The following is a 21,185-nucleotide window of genomic DNA, read 5'->3' on the forward strand; positions in this document are numbered from 1 at the left end:
CTCGTCGAGCTTCATGTGAAGTCGGAGGCAGCAATGACAGACCAAGTCAAAGCGCGGAAAGTCCCTACGGAGACGACGGAGAAAGTACAGTCGTTGGAGACAACTCTCGGGTGTTTGCTTTCCGATGTGAGATAGAATGTGCTTATTGTCGTCGTAGAGCGAGTGACATGTCAAGATGAGGCAGGCGCGCTCATGATCGGAAAGAAGCTCCCAGATGATGACGAAGATGTCAAAGGGGAGATTTAGGAGCGGGGACTCGGTTGGAGAGACCTGGGAGAAGCGCTGGGACAGGGCTGGCTGCCTCAAAACCAGAAGAAGTCTTTTCAGAGATGGTCCTGCCATGGAGGATAATGTTCGCCTGAGGATAATGGTGTAACAATATGGGATTAATGTGGAAGTATTTGAAGTGTGAGGGTTTGAATTCTCACGGCCGCACTCCGGCCCCTCATGCCACAATGCTTGTGACAAACACGTAAGTTCTTGGGGAAGAACACGCGTACTAGCACCACCACCACCCCGCTCGGCTCGTACATTCTTCTCTTCGTGTGAGGTTATCATTACCTCAGATTTAATATGCGCATGGCATTATTCCCAAGCACATCTTGAGCCGCGGCTTGATCATCCTTGAAAGCCTGGGCTATTGCGCCGTAGTTAGCGGTTACACTGTGCCATTCTTTTACATCCTCCTCTAGAGGCGGAAAAAATGGGTGATCCGTTCCTTGCTAGTCTTAGCTTAGCTTCAAGATGCTGAATTGACAGAACGTACCGAACATGAGTCTATCTGGCCCTGAGGCATCAATGGCAGCTTTCAGACCGACGTCGGAGTAGATTACCGCATCAAGGTAGATATTGGTTCTCAGAACATCCCACACATCACGGCGACCTTCTATTCTCCCCTCTCTTTTGAGATGGCCGTCATGCTTGATGCAGCTCTCTATCCGTCCGGCAAGGAAAGGGAGGGTACCTCCGGAATGCGCAAGCAAGACGTTCAACTTTCGAAATCGATCCCACACCCCGCTCAACAACATTCGCGTCACCGCTATAGTAGTCTCTAAGGGGAAGCCGAGAGCGAGTGGTAAGACGTGCCCGTAATCGTTCGCTCTCGGGCCGTATACGGATGCGGGAAGTCCATAGTGTGGATGGAGGAATATGAGCTGATTGTGCTTCTCAAGCGCAGCGTAGATGGGGTCCAAAGCCGGGTCATCTAGACCTTTTCCCAGGCCGGACGTTCCCATTATGACTCCTCGCATATGTTTCAGTTGCACTAGCCTCTCAATTTCGGTCACTACTGTCTCAACTGGTGCGGAGAGCGGAAGAGTGCCAAAGGCATACAGTCGCCCCTCGTGTTGGGCACATAGGCGTTCGACGTCATCGTTGATCCTCCTTGCGGCTTCCCCTGCTTCTTCTGAAGGTAGAAAATCGAGCCATGGGTTTGCCAAAGAGATGACGGATTTATCAATCCTGTGAGTATCCATAAAGGCAATTTTCTGGGCTATATCGTAGTATTCCGGACCTATTGGGCGTCCTCTCGCGGTCGACGGAGTGGAAGGGTCATCTTCGCCCGGAAGGATGATAAGCCGTGAAGAATGGGGTTCGTCAGGAGACGTTCGTATATACGGGACTGTGGTTCGCGAGCGTAGCAGCTTAACGAATGTTGGTGGATAGATGTGCGTGTGAATGTCAACAGTTGGCATTTTGGAGGACAATCAAAACCATCCCATGCAGTGATTCTGGCGCTCTGTATACCACGATCGGATTTTAAGGAATTGCTCTGTTCAGTAGACAAGACAGGCGGTTGAAGGTGATACCTAGGTATTGTTCCTATCATGCCCTTGGGCTAACCCCGCCCAGCCTTGATATCCCACCTGCCCAATCAGGTAAAGTAATTGATGGTGCGAGTGGTGACAACCTTGGGAAGGTAATTGCGACATTCTCCTTGACTGATGACCAGACGTTCGCATCTTCTTGGAAGCCAGAGACAAACCAGTGAGTGCCTCGGAGGTTCGAGCGGGTTAAAATAAATAAAAGGTTCCAAGCATTCCCAAGGTTGGCACGTGTTGAGAATGTCACGTGACTGAACGCCACACTGCGCCACCTCGACGCGACGGGAGCTACGCGACGCGACTTATCTAAGCTCCGCCGTCTTTCAACACTCGTCATTCCATCCTTCCTCCATTCCCTCCTCCACACCACGCCGGCGCATCTTACGGCCTATACCCGGGCCCTAAATCATCTCAAGATGCCTCCCGCACTGCCACAGAAGCGTGTTCTTGCCGACACAACTAAGAGCCGCGCCAATGTTCAGGCGTCTCCCCGGACCGCGAAGCGCGTGAAGCTCGACCATGCTGCAAACCAGAACGGCGGCCTGAGGGCTAAGGGCATCAATGGGTCGTTCAACTCTAGCCAGCCCAAGAGCCAGTTTGAAGAGGATATGGAAAAGATGTCCCAGGACATCGAGAACCTGAAGCAGACGAACACAGAGAAAGACCAGCATTGGGCTCGGCCACCACTGGTCGACTTCGACGCGACGCGCCAGAATTTGTGTTTTCAGCAGATTGAAGTCGAGGAGGGTGCGCTGAGCGGTGGGAAGACCGCGATCAAGCTCTTCGGGGTCACCGAGGTTCGCCCACCGCCCCCAGACGCTTCGCAGTTGCTAATGAGCCTTTACAGGACGGCCACTCCGTACTCTTACACGTCATGCACTTTCTCCACTACTTCTACGTCGCTGCGCCCGTTAACTTTGGTAAGAATGATTGCGAGCAATTCAAGAACTTCCTTGAAGCAGAGTCACAGAAGGCATTCAACCAGCACACGGCCGTTGTGCACTCGGTGCAGATGACCATGAAGGAGAATATGTATGGCTTCCAAGGCAACCAAAGAAGCCCATACCTCAAGATTTCGGTCACCGATCCAAGGTTCATCAATCGCGTCCGGAGGCTCGTGCAGGATGGTGCTGCAAATTGGAAGGGACTGTGGACCCGGCAGGAAGGTGGCATCCTTACATTCGACAACATCCAATACGTGCTGAGATTCATGATTGACACCAAGGTAAGAATGCCGAAGCAGACTTTTGCGTTTTGCTGACAAGCTCAGATCTCGGGTATGTCGTGGGTCGAAGTCCCAGCTGGAAAGTACAGGATGATCCCACCCCGCGAAAGACACTCCAACTGCCAAATCGAGGCCGCAGTCCACTACGCAGACTTAATCGCTCATCCAACTGATGGTGAGTGGGCGAAGATGGCGCCTCTCCGCATCCTTTCCTTTGATATCGAATGCGCTGGTCGCAAGGGTATCTTCCCGGAGCCGACTGTGGACCCCGTCATCCAGATCGCAAACGTCGTTACCAGATATGGCGAGGATAAACCGTTTATCAGGAACGTGTTCTGCATGGATACGTGCAGTCAGATTGTCGCAACACAGATTCTCGAGTTCGATGATGAGGCCAAGATGCTCATGAGGTGGCGTGACTTCCTGGAGGAGGTGGACCCGGACGTTATCATCGGATACAACATCTCCAACTTCGACTTCCCATATCTCCTTGATCGCGCGAGATATTTGAAGGCGACAAAGTTCCCGTACTGGTCACGCTTGAGGAACAAAGAATCCAAAGCTGAGTCGTCCACCTTTTCAAGCAAGCAGCTCGGGGCGCGCGACACGAAGACCACCAACACGAATGGTCGCTTGCAAATTGATTTACTTCAACTTGTACAACGCGACTATCAACTACGAAGTTATACATTGAACGCTGTTTGCGCTCATTTCTTGAAAGAACAGAAGGAAGATGTACACCACAGTATGATCACCGAGCTTTATAACGGCGATTCAAACTCTCGGCGGAGATTGGCAGTTTACTGCCTGAAAGACGCGTATCTACCCCAACGTCTGCTAGACAAACTGATGGCTCTTGTCAACTACACTGAGATGGCAAGAGTCACTGGTATCCCCTTCAATTTCCTTCTTGCACGAGGACAGCAGGTCAGGTTCATGAGCCAACTCTTCCGCAGAGCTTTGGAACAAAGTCTGGTTATTCCCGACCTGAGCAACCCCGGCGGCAACGATGGAGATCAATACGAAGGTGCCACTGTCATCGAACCGAAGCGTGGCTACTACGATGTCCCGGTCGCAACACTTGATTTCGCTTCGCTATATCCCAGCATCATTCAGGCGCATAACCTCTGCTACACCACCTTACTGAGCAAGCAGTCAGTGGAGAAGCTAAACTTGAAGAAAGATGAGGATTACATAGTGACACCAAATGGCGACTTGTTCTGTACGGCCAAGGTGCGCAAGGGACTGTTGACCCAAATTCTCGAGGACTTGCTGCGTGCACGGAAACAGGCGAAACGAGACTTGGCGGTCGAAACGGACCCTTTCAAAAAGGCAATACTAAACGGTCGCCAGCTTGCGTTGAAGGTCACAGCGAACTCTGTATACGGTCTGACCGGTGCGACAAACGGGAAGCTGCCTTGTCTTGCAATCGCCAGTAGCACCACTAGTTACGGCCGGCAAATGATTGAGAAGACAAAGCACGAAGTCGAGCTGAAGTACACAATGGCCAATGGCTATAGCCATGATGCGGAGGTCATTTATGGTGACACCGACTCCGTTATGGTCAAGTTTGGTACTACGGAACTTGCAGAGGCCATGAAGCTTGGCCAAGAGGCAGCCGATTACGTCTCTGGCAAGTTTGTCAAGCCTATCAAGCTGGAATTCGAGAAGGTCTACTTCCCCTACCTGTTGATCAACAAGAAGCGGTATGCTGGATTATACTGGACAAATCCCAACAAGTGGGACAAAATGGATACGAAGGGTATTGAAACGGTCCGCCGTGACAACTGCCGCCTTGTGCAGACGGTGATTGAGACGTCTTTACGAATGTTGTTGATTGACCGCGATGTCAATGGCGCTCAAGAGTAAGTGGAATTGCTACTGTCCATATCAGCGAGCTAACAACTTTAGATTCGTGAAAGAGACCATATCCGATCTTTTACAAAACAAGATCGATATGTCTAACCTTGTTATTACGAAAGCACTAACGAAACAAGAGGGTAAAGATGGCTCAGGCGGTTACACCGCGAGACAGGCGCACGTTGAACTGGCCGAGCGCATGAAGAAGCGCGACGCCGGCTCTGCACCAGCGCTTGGAGATCGTGTTGCCTATGTCATCGTCAAAGGGGCTGGCGGCTCTAGGAACTATGAAAAGTCCGAGGATCCCATATATGTGCTTGAGAACAACATCCCGATCGATACCAAGTACTACCTGGACAACCAACTCGCCAAACCACTAGGCCGTATCTTCGAGCCCATACTTGGGGAGAAGAAGGCCAATCAGCTCCTCACTGGCGAGCACACTAGATCCATCTCGGTCGCTGCGCCGACAATGGGTGGTCTGATGAAGTTCGCAAAGAAGACTCAGACGTGCATGGGATGCAAGAAACCCCTCGTCAGTGCAGAAGAGAAGGATGGTGCCGTCTGTGCCAACTGCCGTCCTAGGATCGGTGAGCTGTATCAGAAGACCCTGTCCAAAGTCAGCGAACTGGAGGTTAGATTCGCACGTCTCTGGACCCAGTGTCAAAGGTGCCAGGGCAGTATTCACTGCGAAGTCATTTGTTCGAGTAGGGATTGCCCCATCTTCTACATGCGGATGAAGGCCAGGAAGGATGTGGAAGATGCTGGGAAGGACCTCGTTCGCTTTGACCATGATGCAGCCTTATGGTAATTGCGGTGAGCGAGGCCTGGGCGCCGGTGCTTTTTCTGTCATTCAAGATAATGTCTGCATGCCTACTTGTGTTCTCTTATGGTTATGAGCGTATACATCTTGCATTGGGTAAGGTTAACGTTGTTATGGTGCGAGCTCTAACGGCTCACTTGGGCATGGACTGTTACTGGTTATATATCCCCTACAGTCGTTGTGTAAAACACAAGTTTTCTTATTAGGTGCTCTTAGCACGGGTTTTGTTTGGGAGATAGTCGATCATCCTCCGTTCGAGCGACATAATGACCGCCAATCTGAATTGCCGGCACCCCTACTATACAGCACCCATTACCCGGACCGGCAATCGCATTTTCATTTCCGTCCATCACTCTACATGCATCCATATTGGGACATTTACACTTGCCAATATCAGAGGGTCACGCTGCGCTTGAGGCTCCGCGCTATGCGTTCCTTTAAATGTCGCGTGGCCCGCAATATCTCGAAAAAGTTTATTTCAACTCCTCGCATTTGCCAAACAACTTTCACACTTTCCCTCAAAAAGGAGTACTAGCTAAAAACGACGATGTTACTTCCACACTCACTCCGCCTTCCCTCCCTCCTCGCCGTCACCATCCGGCTCTCCCACGCCGCTGCTCCCCCATCCCTCAAGATCCTAAACAACCGTGTCCTTGACTGCGCCCACAACATCACCACCACGCTCACCTCGCCCTCATCATCCTCCCTCTTTCCTTCCTCAAACACTACCCTTATAAACATCATCATCGACACCACTACCTCGCATCCAAACAACTCGGGAGACGCGAATGACCGCGATGCCCTAGCGTATACGGATAGTACGCCCGAGGGGGAGTGGTATAGCGCGTGCACCGTGTGCGTGGAAGTGGGACTAGCAGAAGGGGGAAAAGGTAGAAGAAGAGGTGTGCTGACGGGCCTGGAGTACGACTATGACCATTATCTTGAGAGGGGGTTGCTGGAAGGGGTGGTTAGTCATGCTAGGAGGGAGAGGGATGGCGGTGAGGTACGTCGATTATTCATATTCCTTCTGTTACCAGTTCTTCAGCAGTTCAGAACTTGCGAAATCTAAATTCTGAGTGGAGAATCAATCTAACAGTTGACACAAGCAATGGTTCGAAACGTCGTATTACTATGGACCCACCCCCAGCCCTCCTCCCGACGCGCCTCCTCGAGATCCTGAACTTCCAGAGCCGCCAGCGGCCAGGGAATATTTGCTTGCGTATATTCCTGGGGCTAGTGAGCCTCTCGTGTTTGATTTGGAGTCTCAGAATAACAGCGGTGATGGCAAGGGGACTGGGGGTAGGACGTCGGACGAAGTGTGCTTAGAGACAAACTTTGCAGTGTATAACCGTATAGGGGTAAAGGGTTCAAAGGGGGAGATTGCCAGACGGAGTGTTTTTAGGGTGGGAGTGGGGGTGGAATGGGAGTGAGTATTGATGACTGAGGTGGGGGGGAAGGGAATAGAGGAGGTATCATGCGATTAATTTCTTCTTGTAAACCCTTGGTCTAATTTATACATACAAGTAAAGCATTTTTCGTCCCCAGCTGTGAATGAGAGAAACCCCTCACGCCTTCCTCGCGACAACAACGGCCTCCCTGCCCTCACTCTCATACACCAGAACCTTATCCACACAAAGACCCGCTTCCTCCAGCAATTGGCGGAAATGGCTCTCCGTCCTCGCTTGGCCGTTCAACATTGCAAGCATCGTCATGTCGAGCTGGGTCTCGTATTTACTTGCGTTCTTGTCGCTCAGGACAATGTCGTCGATGATGAGGTGCGAGGAGGACGACATAGCGGCGTGGATATGCGATAGGATGAGGAGGGCTTGGGGGTCAGGCCAGTCTGGGTAGGTTAGTAGTGTGTGAGTTTGTGATGCAAAATGACATTTACTTCGGAGGATGCTGCGGAGGTAATAGATTTTTGCATCTGCTGGCACTTTTAGCTAGCTGAACACGTATGCAAGGAAAAAGGACTTGACCCACTTGTTACAGGCTGACTCTTGAAGAAGTCTACGGCCATGACATTGATACCGGAGTTTTCGGTGTGTGCCTTTGCGATTACTTCCGGCAGATCTTGGAGGATTATCTTGCCATGGAAGGTGTTCGGGTATCTCTGCACAAGTGCCTACACATAGTGTTACTACACTGGGTCAGATCGGATCGTCGACGGGAATAGTCTCAAAGCGGGTCTTGCTGCGCAGCAGAGTTCGAATTCGCACCTTGGACTGCAACCCAATTCCACCTCCGACATCAACGAATGCATATCTCTTCCCAACGTCCGATCTATAACAAGTGCAGCCATTCGTAGTCGTTCCATTTGTCCTCGGCATCAGCGAAAAATTCCCATTTCCAAAGCCGTTGGATAGCTGATTCTCTCTTTCGTCTCCGCCTTCAGATAGAATTCTCTTAACCTCCTCCAGATCCATCCAAGACTGTACACCCAGACGATGCACTCGCATAAACAGATTAAACTCATTCGCATTCCACGGCCTCTCCTGCAACCAGTCGTAAAACGACTGTTGCGGCTCAACACCATGGCCTTGCGCAAACGGTGTATCCGTCGTCATGATCGGTACCGTGTAACCGCGGCGCCTCAACCAGCTCGGAAGCGCATGCCAGGCGGGCATCACATTGTCGTGCCTAGGTCCGCGCAGTTAGTACTTGCATGCAATACAAAAGAAAAAAAAAAAAGCAGAACGATGCCGCTCCAACACCAACGTACTTGTGATTCACACCCGCAGCAATCTCCCTCATCGCCAGATTCCTCGTCCTATTCGAAGGACCCCAAAACTGCCCATCCTCCTCACCATCCATCTCGCGAACCATCCCCAAAGACCCCAGAAACCGCAACAAGCGCACCGTCATACCCATCTCAACGTCACACAATCTCGCGACCTCCTCCGTCGACAAGGGTTTTTCGCTCTTTGCCAGAATCTCGAAAACGCCCATGTCGATGCCGATTTTTGCGCCCATCATTTCGCACGGCTGTACGTGCGTACGCAGGCAGGTAAGCAGGGGAACCAGAATGATATGACGCATATGCGGTGTGTTAATGAAGAGGCATACTCACAGTGTACAGCAGACGCTGCGCCATCTCGGTGGGGGTCTCGATCTCGGGGAGGAGTTTATGCACAGCATTGTACAGGCGCTTGCGGAGGTGGTCTTTGTCGTGCAGGAGGTAGGGGGTTGAGTAGGCGAGGTTTTCGAGGCTGGTGATGGTGGCGAGGAGGGTTTGGTTGAGTCCATTGGGTGTGGGTGGTGGTTGTGTCATGCCGTCCTCTGTGTAGGAAGGTAAAGAGTGTGCGTGGTTTGTTTCAATGTGAAGGATGTCGTTTAGCTATGTATTTGCGAAGAGATGGATGATTTGCGACACAGGGAAACGGCGACGCAGAGAGCGGGAGACGATGTATCACGGTTGGGGGCATGTGGAAGGCAGATAGTAGTGCAGCAGTGGTAGAAAGGATGAGAAGCCGTGTGCTTCATCATCCCTCCGTGGACACATCTGTTATCCTTACCCGGATCTGGACGCATTAAGCGACTCTCTGCACCTACCCGAGAGTCGGCCGGGTCGTTTGGATGATTGCTCGAGGATCTATTGTGCCACTTGAAAACATCAGGGTCCCAATACGACGATTTTGATTTTTGGTGTACACTCAAGCGAGGAGGAGCTTCGCGAAGATTTTGCGTAGACCAGCTTAATTTCTTTCGCTATTGTTCTACAAGAAGTATTATCGTAATCCACCTTAGAGAATCCAGATGGACTGTACCACTACCTTTATTCGGATACCTTGTGGACATCGGATACCAGAGTCCTCGAACCAGACGTCGACAGATCAAATTCCGTCGTCTTCAGGATTCCATTGTGTGCGCCCACCATTCTCTCCCGCTCACAATCATCCTCATGACAGCTGCTCAATTCCAAATGCTCATTATTCCCCGTCGGCTTCCAAGTGCTCAAGTATCTCGTCACTGAATGGGTTCTGTACTTCGATAGCCTCCTCGGTCCTGAGTCGCTATAAACCTTTGGTACTGTAGCCTCATCCTGGCGGCTTTTCAGATATTTGTATAGACGGGGGATGGACGGGCAACAGCCGACTATGACTACGGTCGCCATTTCGGAGATGCTGAAGAGTGTGAGTTGACCATTGTGCAGATGGACAAGGGATACATACACTAGCAGCGCTGCCTTTGTACATATCCACGTAAAATCCGGCCTTCTCAGAAGGAGTATGCGGAAATAAATCCCTATCAAACCAATCACGCACGCACTGTAAACAGATCAGTCAAATCCCAGAAAAATAAAACTGTCGACAAACTCACATGGAGCCCACACCAAACACCGCGAAAACCGCCAACTTCTTCGTAACGGGCATATTCAAGCACCAAATCCCCCAAGCCGGCAAAAGCAACGCCTCAAGATCCGACAGGAAATTCAGGATCCCAGCCGCAAGATTCGAACTCACGGAGCTGATGCAGCTCCCGTGGACTCCGGGGTTCCATATGGCTTCCCGTGGCCAGCATGTGAATACGTAGGAGAAGAAGAGCCCCGAGTAGAAGATGATGTTGGCGATGATGGAGATCCAGACGACCCACCAGACAATGTTTTTCTCGCGCGTCGTGAATATGCGCTTGATTTGGAAGAGCACGGAGAGTTTGGCTGGGAGGGTCGTTGGCGAGTACACGCAATAGAGGATGTTGATGTAGTACATGATGTGTTCGAACATTCCGCGACTGATATCCCACTGGTGTCGAGCGAAGCCGTAATTACAGATATAAATCAGGGTGCCCGTGTACGTGACGACGCCTGCCCATGCCCAATAGCACAGCAAGTCTTCGATTTGGTGTTGTCCTAGGATGAAGAATTTGACGAATGCACGCGCTGCCACGCAGAGGGTCATAAGCAGGAGCACCACGCTTGCGGTGATGATGACTTCGGGCATTAAGGTTGGCGGGTCGATGAAGTTGGACTGCGTTCCCTTTGGCGGCGGTAAGGCTGGAGTATCAGCGTAGAAGGAATCCATTTTGGTTAATGACGGCGGCCTTGATATGTAACGACCGGAGGGCGAGTAGGGTCGGCCTTTAGATCTTGAAAAGATGTCGAGGTGATAGGCACTTCGAGTGGCCAACCAGTGCAATGTTTAACGGGAAAGTAATGGCGGGAACATCGTCAACATGTGTGAAGTTGGAAGAAAGGAAGAGAGCGTGCAACTAGCGCAGGCGGGGCATGGTTGCACGTAAATAACACAGGTACCACAATGCAACGTACGGCAAGGTGCAGCCGCTACTACTGTACGATGCGATGTTGAGCGAAGCGTATTATCCCCTTTCTTTGGTTCCACAAGAGCTGTCATGGTGCAGAACATTTGAGGAGAAAGGGTCCAGTGTCATCTGTAGTAAGTTTACCTGTAAATGTAACAAGCCGCCGACTGAACAGACTCGCACATGTTGTCCAGAGATGGCTCCATAGGGGGCGATGGGGCAGCAGAAACGATGGGGTGATCATTGAACATCGGAAGACTGCCGCGGACGTCCACAGGGACTGAGTAGTCACACAAACTCTCGTGAAACAGTCCCGCACGAATATTGATTTGTCCGTCGGTGTGACTGGGATGAATTTTCTTACCAAAAGCATATTCCTTACCACCGCTTCGACAGCGACAGCGGGATGGTCAAGTGAATCCCTTAAAAGACCAAAATGTGATTTGAATAACCCAATCTGTTTAGAAACAATGTATTCTCTCGAACGAACCGCATAGTCGCTGAGACGCACAACCTCTAAACTCCTAATGTGCAATTTTACATCCAGTCCAGAACGCAAACGCCTCAAATGCAACAAAAAACCTTCCAGCGTGCCCAGAAACCGGACCGACAAACGAATACTTCAATATCTACAAATGAAATGCAGTGAGACTGAGAATAGCGAGAACGCCAAAGTATGCACTTCAACCAAGAGAGAAGGAAACGAATAAGAGAAGGATAACCGCGCCACAGGTTGGCCATGGCTCAAGAGGCATTGCCATGACCGAAGAGCTTCTTAGCTCCGCCGAGTAGGATGCGCGACTTCTTTTTCGATCTAAGTAGCTCAGTTAGCACAACGTCATGCACCTTTGGCGCACAAAACATTTGACTCACGTTTCTTCGCTTTCCTCCTCAACAGAGCCCTTGAAGCTTCCGCTACGCGGTTTATGACCGAAGGGTGCGAGCTGAGTAACATGTCTCGAAAGACTTTGTATCATGTTCGCATGCTCCGGCTCCGTTTGATCAACTCGCGAGAGCTCATCTGCGAAGCCCCTACCATCTTCAATGATTGCGTCATCGTCTTGCCAGTTGGGCCCCAAAACGCTTCCGGTAACCTCAGGTCCGCTCCTACTGCTCCGGAGACTTGTGTGCTCACTCATGGCAGATAAAACACTACCCCTGCCACTGGCAAAGGAGCGCCGTGAAGGCAGCTCGACTGATAGATCACTGCCGCCTGGCGAAGGGTCCCTTGTGCTAACATTGTCTGATAGGTCTGGTGAGCCGTTCATTACAGCTGAATTATTGGCAGTCTGGCGGAGACGTGAGGGCGCATGTTTCGCAGCGCGATGGTGCGTGAACTTGTTGCTCACTATGGCGCCGGCGTGCGCAAAGAGCGCGCGAGTAACATCCTTCTTGATCTGTTGAGCTAGATCAAGGTTGGACCAGGTTTTGTTGCGGTACTCGAGATTTGGCATGCGGAATACGAGATTGTGAACATCCTCCAGATTCCTATGCGACTTTCCTTTGTAAGACAGGCAAAGCACCATGGACGGGATCTTGACATAGGCAAGAGTCATGTAGTTACTGGCCCGGGACATCATTTCAGTGAGGTCGTCAGAGCGTGCCTTCTTTGACCTCTGGTCCTCTGAGTTCGTACGATAAATCATGAACTTCCTGCTGGCCTTGTCGGAGTCGGTGGTAGCGGCAGAGAGATTAGACCCAGTCCGCACAGTGCTGGGTCGAGTGGAGGATGGAGACCAGTTCTCAGCTGCTGCAGAGCGCGGATGAAGCAGCCTGCGAGGTTCTGAGTAAGAGCGAGTAGAGCTATCGCGGAACAGACGGAGGTGATGGACATTCGGACGCTTGTCATGGCTTGGTTTGATCTGTGTCGGTGGCTTCTCGTTAGGAGCCGGTAGGTGCAATGTTGGCTTCAACCGCAGTTTCAAAGCATTGACTTCGTCCTCATTCTCTGGGATGGTCGAGGTCTTGCGTGCCCCTGCTCTCAATGTATCCCCCACATCATCGTCGTCTCCTTCGTCGGCGTGGACTACGTGCTTCACCAGGAACGGAGACTTGCCGTTCGACATGGACTTGTCCTTTACCCCGGGGAAAACATATTCAAACAGTTTCTTTCCAATGGAGTACTCTAGTTGTACCTTGAGCGGAAAGAGGTTGACTTCAAAATGATCCATGACAGGGATTCCGGCAATGGCTTCTAGCATGATCCAATGCACTCTGAGCATTTTCGTGTCAGGTCCTTCGACAACCGATCTGTTGTCAATGTAGCGGGAAATCATCGCTGGGTAAAGTGCGTCAGGTAGGAGGTTGAGGCCTTTGACTTCCTCGATTTCCAATAAGTTGAAATTGGACCCATCACTATTGTCCGTCCGATCATATACGGCGTTCTTCAACTGAAACTCCGCCAGTGACTGCTTGCCCTGAGCTAACAGATGCCAGACAATTTCCGAAGCAGAGATATAATACCGCAACAGACCTGAGGATTGTTTGGTCTGCGCACGATCGTCTTGTTTCCGCTGCGCCGTGGTGATGGCCTTCATGACGAAGAAAAGCTCCTCCTCAAATATAGAGAGGTCTTTCTCCACTTCGATGCGATCGCTCCAACCCTGCTTGTCGAGGTACTTCTCATTGACCTGGAACACCGTCTTTATCTCCTCGAGCTGCCTGATACGTTCTTGTAGACCAATGACCAAGTCGGGCGCACCCGTCAGATCACTGAAGTCAGAAGCCAACATTATCTTCTCTAAGCGTTCCGTTCGTGTTTTCTCCAAGGGCTCACTGAATAACAGGAGATCAAGAACGATGACGTAAACAGCATAGTACTGCCGGGAGTTGCAGAGGACTCGCACATGTGGAAAATCCACGTAAAGATGGTCCATGCGACTGCCCGGGTCGTCCGGTCGTTGGGTTGAGGCTCCATCGGCCCGACCAGATGTTACGTTATCGTGGTATTTCAGACGGAGGGTATTAAATTTGTCATAACGTAGACTGGCCGAGGTCCTGGGAACTACCCGCTGGAAACCGAAAGGCTCTGTGTGGAACTCAAACATGACCTCGAATGGCACCCATGGGGGCCAATCTGAACCGACAGGAGTACCGTAAGTACTCCCCGAGTACATGTGGATGTCTTCCGAGAAGGTTTTCGCATTTGTGACGAAGATCTGGAGGCTGTCCATGGCGGCGGTGAATCGGCGTTGCACCAATCCCGATACGTCGTCAGTGATGCGATCCTTATCCATGATTTGGATGATCTTCAGCTGCATGGACTTGGCCGCAATCAAGACAGCGGATTTCTTATCTTTTTCACTCTGTAGTTGGATCTGTGGAGCGATCATGCGTACAATGTACGCATTCTGTGCGACATAGTCAAGGGAAACATCTTCCTCGGCCTTCGAGGTATGCGGACGGCTGGTACAGGCATCGAAGAGGGTTCCTTTGGGCTTTGAATCATCTGCGCTGACGACCGGTTTTCCGTCCCCTAGGATCTGTTGGACCCGTTCATGTATACCCATTTCGTCATCGTAGGGCGATGAAGCTCTTGTATAATCGTCTCTCCCGTTTCTTCCGGATTCTGACGGCTCTTTCGATTTTGCTTGCTCCTCGACGATATCGAGAATGAATTTGACAGCTCTGCGCGACATGTAATAGACAAAGCCGCGACGCTGGCTGACTTGATGGATGTAGCGAAGAATGATGTTCCGCAAGGAATTACTCCATTTCAGATGAACATTGTGAACGATGAAGCGGTTGTTGAAGTCGCTAAGGTTCTCTGTGGGCGGCGGTTTATCATTGCCCTTGGCCTCCGACTCCGGAGGATCGTATTCTTCTTGGGCCTCGTAGTATTTGTCGTTATCCTCTTGGTCTACCGCCTGTACAGGGACGGCATCGGTGCTCTCCAACCGTTCCATCAAGCTTTCGTGCATGGAGCGTAGGAAGTTTTCCTTGCGCTTTAAGACCTTCTCAAAATTCCGGAGACCGTCCAGTCGTTCGTGCAGGCCTTGGTCAGCACCCTCTGGTGCCTGTATAATTTTCAATTCCTGCTCTCCGATGGCTTTGTCATTCAAAGCTAGCTGCTCTTTGATTCTCTGGAGGCGCTGTTCGATCAGCTGGCACTGGATCCTGCGTGGATCGTTCCGACCCGACATCACGCAGTGATGGGTGGGCTCGTACCCGAACGGGCTAGTCCTGTGCGGGTCTCCTGATATGTTGTTGGCGTGGTCAGTTTGACGCAGGTAAGTAAACCGGGGAGCGAAGGCCAGCGGGAGTATCATGGTCTCCGGGTTGCGATCAGCAGGTAGCATCCATCCAAGGTCAACGAAGTCGTCCATGTCTACCCAACCCCAGTCATTGTCAGGAATGATAAACTTGGAGAGGTCGGCACGTATTACGTCCTGGCTGTAACCAGCAATAGTTTCAGGCGAAGCTGTCAGCACGGACTCCTCATCAGTACCACGGATACTTGCTGATAGGGCTCGCACATCAGTTCCGATCAGATCCAATTGGACTTGATTAATTCTCATCCCAGTTGTCTGGTTCTGTTTACTGTCCTCTTGACACTTGGGATCCTGGACTAGGGTTCGGAATTCCTCTCTGCGTTGATGGAGATCAAGCATAAAGCTGTCCACACGAGCTTTGAGACCCGTCGCGGTTACGATGTTGGAGTCGTAATCCTCGGGGTCTTTATGCTTATAGACGTGACTCATATATAACGGCGACAAGAGCAGGCTGTACTTGATTGTGGCAAGATGTCGGCCAAACTTTTTGCTGGACTTTTCGACCCCCGGCCACAACCCCCCCTGGCGGATGGGAAGCGACATAGCACCGGAGAACATAGACCACCAGTTGAAGAAATGTGTGAAGAACCGCGGAGTAAGGTGCACGCTGTTATATGTCTTTGCCGGCTCGAGGTTGGAAACCGACCACTCACGATCATGTGGGGCAGCGACTGCCAATGACATATGGATGTGGTGACTACGAAATCCGCGGAAGGCGTCATATACCTGCCCATATTAGTCAAATGCAAATACTCGTCCCGACGAAACATACCCTGCCATCGCGTGCCACGGCGTAGTCTGGATGCTTGAGTACAACTTTGTAGTGAGGAATGAACTCAAACGACCGCCCACCCTCATCCAAATTGCGCTCGTAGACGAGGCCAGCTTTCCAACGAACATTGCCGTTGAGTTTCATGATCGTCTTCTTGAATGCCGCTGATCGTCTATAACTCGATGTGCTGGAAGCTTCGGGCGGGTTTTCAGAGTCAACCACTTCAGCCTCGTGCCTGGCGTAATGACTCAAATCGGGCACTGCAAGAACATAGACACCGCTATTGACGATCATAAAATTTCGAGGGTCTTCATCCTCAGCGATACTCAGTTGGACATCATTCTGCCAGCACATCACAAATCCGGTACCATGGCCTGTGACCAGGTAGGGATCGCGGGAACCTATGCCAATGTCAGCAGAATTCAACACAGAAAGCGTATAGGGGAGTACCTTTAAGGATGAGATGAACGTCCCCGTCACCTTTCCACGACACCCTGAAGCGCGAGTGGAATGTGAGTCGGATCTTGTCCCAGAACCCGACTCGTTCTGAAGGGTCGATAGCTGGCTTTGTGAAGTTTTCTATGACCTGCATCATATCTTGAATGGCGGGCTGATATGATGTTCCCCACGTGATTCTGGTTGGATAAGACGAATTGATATCGATGGCCATGTCAGAGTACGTCTTGACAGGCGAGACTGTACGCCGAACGTCAACAGCCAACCCCCCCGTCTCGTCACCCGTCTCACTCTGTTCTGGTGGCACTACAACAACTCTACAGACCCTAATCGACTCAATGTCCCTGTACTCTTCGGCAATGACAAAGTCGGTCTTGAGTGACAAGCTTGGTAACCTCGATGATTGCGACGGATTGAGTGCGGGGATGTGAATGAGAGGAAGTGGGTAGTCGCGTAACTGGACTTGTGCCTCTCCCATGTTTATTTGAACATGTGTAGGAATGAGCAGCGAATACTGCATATCGACCGGCATTCCCTTTCCCACGCGCTGCAGGAATTTAGGATAATCATGCAGAGGGAATGAAGGTTTATCGAGAATGACGTCCAGATCACCGACCACGACAGTCATGAGCGGAGGCTGCCGTGGAACTGCGAGGATCTTCTCTTTATGCTCAACCTCTTCTGGTATATCGTCCAGACCCCAGAATAGCGATCGAACGCCGTCGCTTGAATGCGACTGGCACTTCAATGCGTGATCGATACGCTTCTTCCACGTCTGAGCGTTCAGCCGATTCAGCTTCTCACGGGCTTCATCAATCGACGTGCGACATGACCCGCTGAGACCACAATAGCCATCCTTATCATAGCGCATAGCCTTTTCCTGTCTTTGTTCGTGTGCTGTTTCTGGTCTGTCGTGCTCCCTCTTGGGCCATGACAAGCCTTCAGAATGACCTCGTTCTTCACTTTTGCTGCGACGCAACTTGTGTGACTCTTTGGCTTTCTTCGATTTGCTTCGCGAACGCTGCCCGTGCGCCGACTTTGCTCTATGACGCGATGAACCGCGATGATCATGTTCCTGTTGGAGTTTCTTAACTTTTAGATCGAAAGCATGTTCCCGGGCTAATCTCTGCTTCTGCTCCAGCAGCCCGTAGCGATAGATGACACCAAGTTTAAATTCGAAGGGATCATCCTCCAGCTCGAAGAGCACCGCACGACTGCGCAGGGTTATCTTGGGGACGTGCTTCGGGCCTTTCGGTGCCTTGTACGGGATGGACCCCTCAATACCGGTCTTGAATCGGCTGTGAAGCTGTTCCACGGTCTTCGTAAGGTTGACAATGTTATCGAAAACCTTGTGCATCACCAATTGATGTGGAACTGCCAAGCGAATCGCGTCGGTGGCGATATCAAACGACTTGTCTTCCGTTACCGTATGTCCATACCTCCGTTTTGTCTCCCTGTAATCTAGGCGCAATGACTTGACGCTCACTAGACGGGCCCACGCAGCCTTGACGTGAGGGCTCTCGGCATGCAAACGAACGAGCCGAGAACGCAGGTATGGATTGGCCCAACGATGCCGCCCCGCCTCCAATTCGTATATGTGCAACATCAGGGCTGGATCTGAGGGCATATCGGCCTTGATCTGTACAAACGACGATCGGACATCTAAGGTAACAAATTCTCGCTTCGGATTGATGCTCGCATGATCGTCCTCTTCACCATCCAGCGAAGGGACTGCGAGGTGACGAGCAGTACGAGGTTGAGCCAGATCCGGTTTTTGATGATCAGGGGACCGGTTGAACGAGCGCCGCAGAACCACCGCAGCAACACCAAGGGCAAAGTGGCGATATAGAGAGTAATGAAAGAACAGGGCCTGCGCGAATACGTGGACATGGAAAAGGGGCCCTTGCTTGTCAGAAGCTGTGGTGAAGGAGACCTCCATCTGCGGCAAGGATACGAAAGGTTCTGACTCCCAATTGTCTCCAGCTTCGAGCACAAATCCTTCTAGGCCTTTCAACTGCACAGAGAGCGTCCTTCCGTCAGTGGCATCGCCTACGCCTCGTCTGGGTGATCGGGGAGATGTCGGCGTCGACGGCCGCAGCAGGTATTCATCCCGATTGATCGTGCGACTTGGAGCGCGCCTTCGCGCAGGACGGTAATCGCCCGCCTCCGCCTTATCTTGACGATATTCCGCAGTCCAATTTTCCAGATGTAAGCCCACGCCTCGCGGGTCCTTGGACACCTGGGCGTCTGTCCCAGCCACTTCGATGTTAAAGTCGGAACCCTGTAACTGCACAAGGGATAGCCATGAGGGAACTTTTCGTAGAAAACTGAGACCCTTTCTTTTCGGTGCCCCCCGTCTCCGGCGTACATCCTTCTGAATCTGAGATACGATTTGGCGTAGACCTTCACTTAACTCAGGCCGCACCAAAAAAACTGAAAATGTCTGGGCCGTTCCGTTGACTACTACGACAATGTTTGGCGAGGCACTCAGCTGCAGTTTGAGCTCCAGGTAGTCGGTGAGAAGGAGGCTATGTTTCACACCGCCAGTGGTCTGGTAATATAGTTGTTGCGAGTTCATTCTGAGGGTAGAGGTGAGCGCATAGTGCAGGTCGCCGTCGGCGGCATGGGATGACTCGACATCGAGAGAGACAGATGATGATGCGGATATTAGCAGGTCGAATTCTTCACTATCTTGCTTTTCGGAATCCATAGGTGGCAGCGTGACGCGCACTACAGGTTCATGAATGGTGATTTTGATGGTTGCCTTGGGTAGCAGGCGCCGCAGCAGGGAGTGCTTTTGTGTCTGCAGACTGGGGGCTCTGCGTTGCGAGGTCTCGTAGTTGCGAGACATTGCAAGTAGGAGTGGCAGGTGCTTCGGGTCGAGGTCGAGTGAAGGAGAAGTTACGACAAGGTTTGCATGCAGGATATTAGTGTTCCTGTCCGCAACATTCCTTTCTCTGGAGTATTGGATGGTTTTCGAAGGCAGGGTTGTGTTCAAAGTATTCGTAGCCATAGGAATGTACAGGAGCCGCTCAGGATGGCCGTGTCCGTCATCAATTCCAACAGATATAGATATAGCGGCGAGAAGGGCTTGGTGGGCAATGTCGTCGCGGGAAAAGTACATCACATGCGCCGGACTGCGCGGGTCCAGCCGCAGAAGGTCCAACCCTACGTCTTTCATGGACATGTTTAGGAATATCGATGGGCCAACTTCGCTTGCTTCTTGGATCTTCTTTGTGAGGCCGAAAAAGCCCACCGCGAACTGAAACTCTTGAATACCGCGCATAATGGAGCTTGCAAACTCTTTCGAGTCGGATATCGCACGAACAACTCCACCCTCGCGACTACCTGGACACTCGAGCTCGTCTACGATATCGGCGAAAGATACGCTAGAATGGTGCAGCCCGATCTGCTCGTCCAAAGCGGATTTCCGGCAAGCTTTGGCGCGTCCGATACACAGCTCCAAGTCATCGTAAGGAATGCTCAGCCGCCCCAGTTTCAGTGCGATGGACGCATCTCGAAGGCCATCTAACTCTTTGTAAAGCATACCATATATGTTCAGCGTGCAGTGGTCCACTATCTCCGTCGAGTCTTTTCCCTCGGGCGTGAAGAGGATGCTGCGGGTGGCGATGATCCATTCAGCGGGCCGATGTTCCCTATTTTTGCTGGGCTTATGGTGGTTGAAAAGACGACTACGATCTACAGTCTTTCTGCGGGTGTCGACCGTCATGCTCAAGCTGCCAATCTGAAGGGAGCCGACATCCGCTACCGTCAGAGAGGTAGAAGTGGCATCAAGGTCAACAAGGCGTATCCACTCGATTTGGCGGTGCAGGCGTTTGATGCGCTCCTTTAGTTCCGCGAGGCGCTCCCATGCTCCGCCTCTATCGCCCTCTCCGTCCTCCAGCGTGTCCGATGATTGGCCACCTGCTGCCCCATGTGGCGAGGGCATGCGAATATGTTCTCCCTGAGTCCGCGCTGACTTCTTCTGTGGTTTCTGGCCCAAGGCTCGCAAGTCCACAATAACATTCAATTCCGTCAAGACCACGCTGACCCAGGTCGGCCGTGCAAAGGTAGGGCGATGGAAAGAGAGCCCTAGTCCTCGTATCTCTATGCGAATGCCATCCTTTGGCGTGAATGAGATGCGACGGAGGCCAGAGATGCCCAGACGCTGTATGGATATACCGGTCGCTATACGTATGAAGGCGAAAAGCACGAAGAACAGCAGGTAGGCCAGCAGGATGAGCCCCACCAGAAAGGTGGGCGTCGGCAGTCCCATTGCTCGAATACCCGCTGGTCCATTGAACGAGTCAATGCTACGTGGGCCTCCTATACCGCGGGCGCGGGATCTGCTGGAAGTGTATGGCGGAAGTCTTCCTTGACATGCTCAAGGCGGGAGCGGAGCGGTCATGGGACGGGGTCGATGGTGGCGTTATCGGTGGATTGCAGCGGGAACGGGCGTGTCAGCTCGGAGAGGCATCCGGCGGTGCTGGCGACGTCTTCAGAGTGGGACGTATGAATGAGAAAGGATATCTGTGGTTGCCTTTTGCTTGAGCAAAGTTGAGAGTGGGCTCGACGGATCTGGTAAATGTCTCACCTCCAGGGCTCCATTCGCGGTCAGCAAGTCCTGCCAAGAAGCCTGGGAGGTAAGTGGGACCCCGGGGAATGCGGGCTGCGGGCTGCGGCTAACCGATTCCGC

General features: G+C 51.8%; 6 protein-coding genes across 6 annotated transcripts; 2 read left to right on the top strand and 4 right to left on the bottom strand.

The window, feature by feature from the left end:
* Positions 1-557: 557 nt before the first annotated feature.
* EI97DRAFT_456152 (uracil-5-carboxylate decarboxylase) lies at positions 558-1,694 on the bottom strand (the record flags this gene model as incomplete). The annotated part of the gene is made up of 2 exons (XM_033800703.1): positions 558-718; positions 767-1,694. 2 exons carry the CDS (start codon positions 1,692-1,694, stop codon positions 558-560), a joined length of 1,089 nt encoding a protein of 362 aa, XP_033656241.1.
* A 273-nt stretch (positions 1,695-1,967) lies between these two features.
* Positions 1,968-5,831, top strand: EI97DRAFT_217068 (catalytic subunit DNA polymeras-like protein delta). Its single transcript, XM_033793834.1, has 4 exons — positions 1,968-2,620; positions 2,671-3,048; positions 3,094-4,913; positions 4,960-5,831. Exons 1-4 carry the CDS (start codon positions 2,240-2,242, stop codon positions 5,717-5,719), a joined length of 3,339 nt encoding a protein of 1,112 aa, XP_033656242.1. The 5' UTR covers positions 1,968-2,239; the 3' UTR covers positions 5,720-5,831.
* Positions 5,832-6,202: 371 nt separating this feature from the next.
* Positions 6,203-7,161, top strand: EI97DRAFT_465123 (uncharacterized protein; the record flags this gene model as incomplete). The annotated part of the gene is made up of 2 exons (XM_033801456.1): positions 6,203-6,734; positions 6,838-7,161. Exons 1-2 carry the CDS (start codon positions 6,279-6,281, stop codon positions 7,159-7,161), a joined length of 780 nt encoding a protein of 259 aa, XP_033656243.1. The 5' UTR covers positions 6,203-6,278.
* Positions 7,162-7,296: 135 nt separating this feature from the next.
* On the bottom strand, positions 7,297-9,094 carry EI97DRAFT_484299 (S-adenosyl-L-methionine-dependent methyltransferase; the record flags this gene model as incomplete). Its single annotated transcript, XM_033802111.1, has 7 exons — positions 8,802-9,094; positions 8,454-8,716; positions 8,143-8,371; positions 7,951-7,998; positions 7,715-7,856; positions 7,623-7,658; positions 7,297-7,574 (listed from the first exon to the last, which is right to left on the bottom strand). Exons 1-7 carry the CDS (start codon positions 9,000-9,002, stop codon positions 7,297-7,299), a joined length of 1,197 nt encoding a protein of 398 aa, XP_033656244.1. The 5' UTR covers positions 9,003-9,094.
* Positions 9,095-9,794: 700 nt separating this feature from the next.
* On the bottom strand, positions 9,795-10,731 carry EI97DRAFT_362414 (uncharacterized protein; the record flags this gene model as incomplete). The annotated part of the gene is made up of 3 exons (XM_033794973.1): positions 9,795-9,855; positions 9,904-9,999; positions 10,052-10,731. Coding segments are annotated over 3 exons (837 nt in total), but the record flags the coding sequence as incomplete, so codon positions are not given.
* A 680-nt stretch (positions 10,732-11,411) lies between these two features.
* On the bottom strand, positions 11,412-21,058 carry EI97DRAFT_393325 (uncharacterized protein). The gene is made up of 4 exons (XM_033796277.1): positions 16,484-21,058; positions 16,034-16,434; positions 11,864-15,987; positions 11,412-11,804 (listed from the first exon to the last, which is right to left on the bottom strand). Exons 1-4 carry the CDS (start codon positions 20,763-20,765, stop codon positions 11,735-11,737), a joined length of 8,877 nt encoding a protein of 2,958 aa, XP_033656246.1. The 5' UTR covers positions 20,766-21,058; the 3' UTR covers positions 11,412-11,734.
* Positions 21,059-21,185: the final 127 nt, after the last annotated feature.

Source organism: Westerdykella ornata, assembly GCF_010094085.1.
Source record: "Westerdykella ornata strain CBS 379.55 unplaced genomic scaffold EI97scaffold_4, whole genome shotgun sequence".
Taxonomy (NCBI): Eukaryota; Fungi; Ascomycota; class Dothideomycetes; order Pleosporales; family Sporormiaceae; genus Westerdykella; species Westerdykella ornata.

What these genes read in the sequence shown, in the direction of transcription:
- EI97DRAFT_393325 (XM_033796277.1), bottom strand. Translation starts at nt 20,765, where the DNA reads ATGGGACTGCCGACGCCCACCTTTCTGGTGGGGCTCATCCTGCTGGCC. An exon ending in CGTTCATCTCATCCTTAAAG is followed by an intron (nt 16,435 to 16,483) that starts GTACTCCCCTAT and finishes ACATTGGCATAG; the next exon opens with GTTCCCGCGATCCCTACCTG. An exon ending in CCGTGGCACGCGATGGCAGG is followed by an intron (nt 15,988 to 16,033) that starts GTATGTTTCGTC and finishes TAATATGGGCAG; the next exon opens with GTATATGACGCCTTCCGCGG.
- EI97DRAFT_217068 (XM_033793834.1), top strand. Translation starts at nt 2,240, where the DNA reads ATGCCTCCCGCACTGCCACAGAAGCGTGTTCTTGCCGACACAACTAAG. An exon ending in AGCTCTTCGGGGTCACCGAG is followed by an intron (nt 2,621 to 2,670) that starts GTTCGCCCACCG and finishes GAGCCTTTACAG; the next exon opens with GACGGCCACTCCGTACTCTT. An exon ending in GATTCATGATTGACACCAAG is followed by an intron (nt 3,049 to 3,093) that starts GTAAGAATGCCG and finishes TGACAAGCTCAG; the next exon opens with ATCTCGGGTATGTCGTGGGT.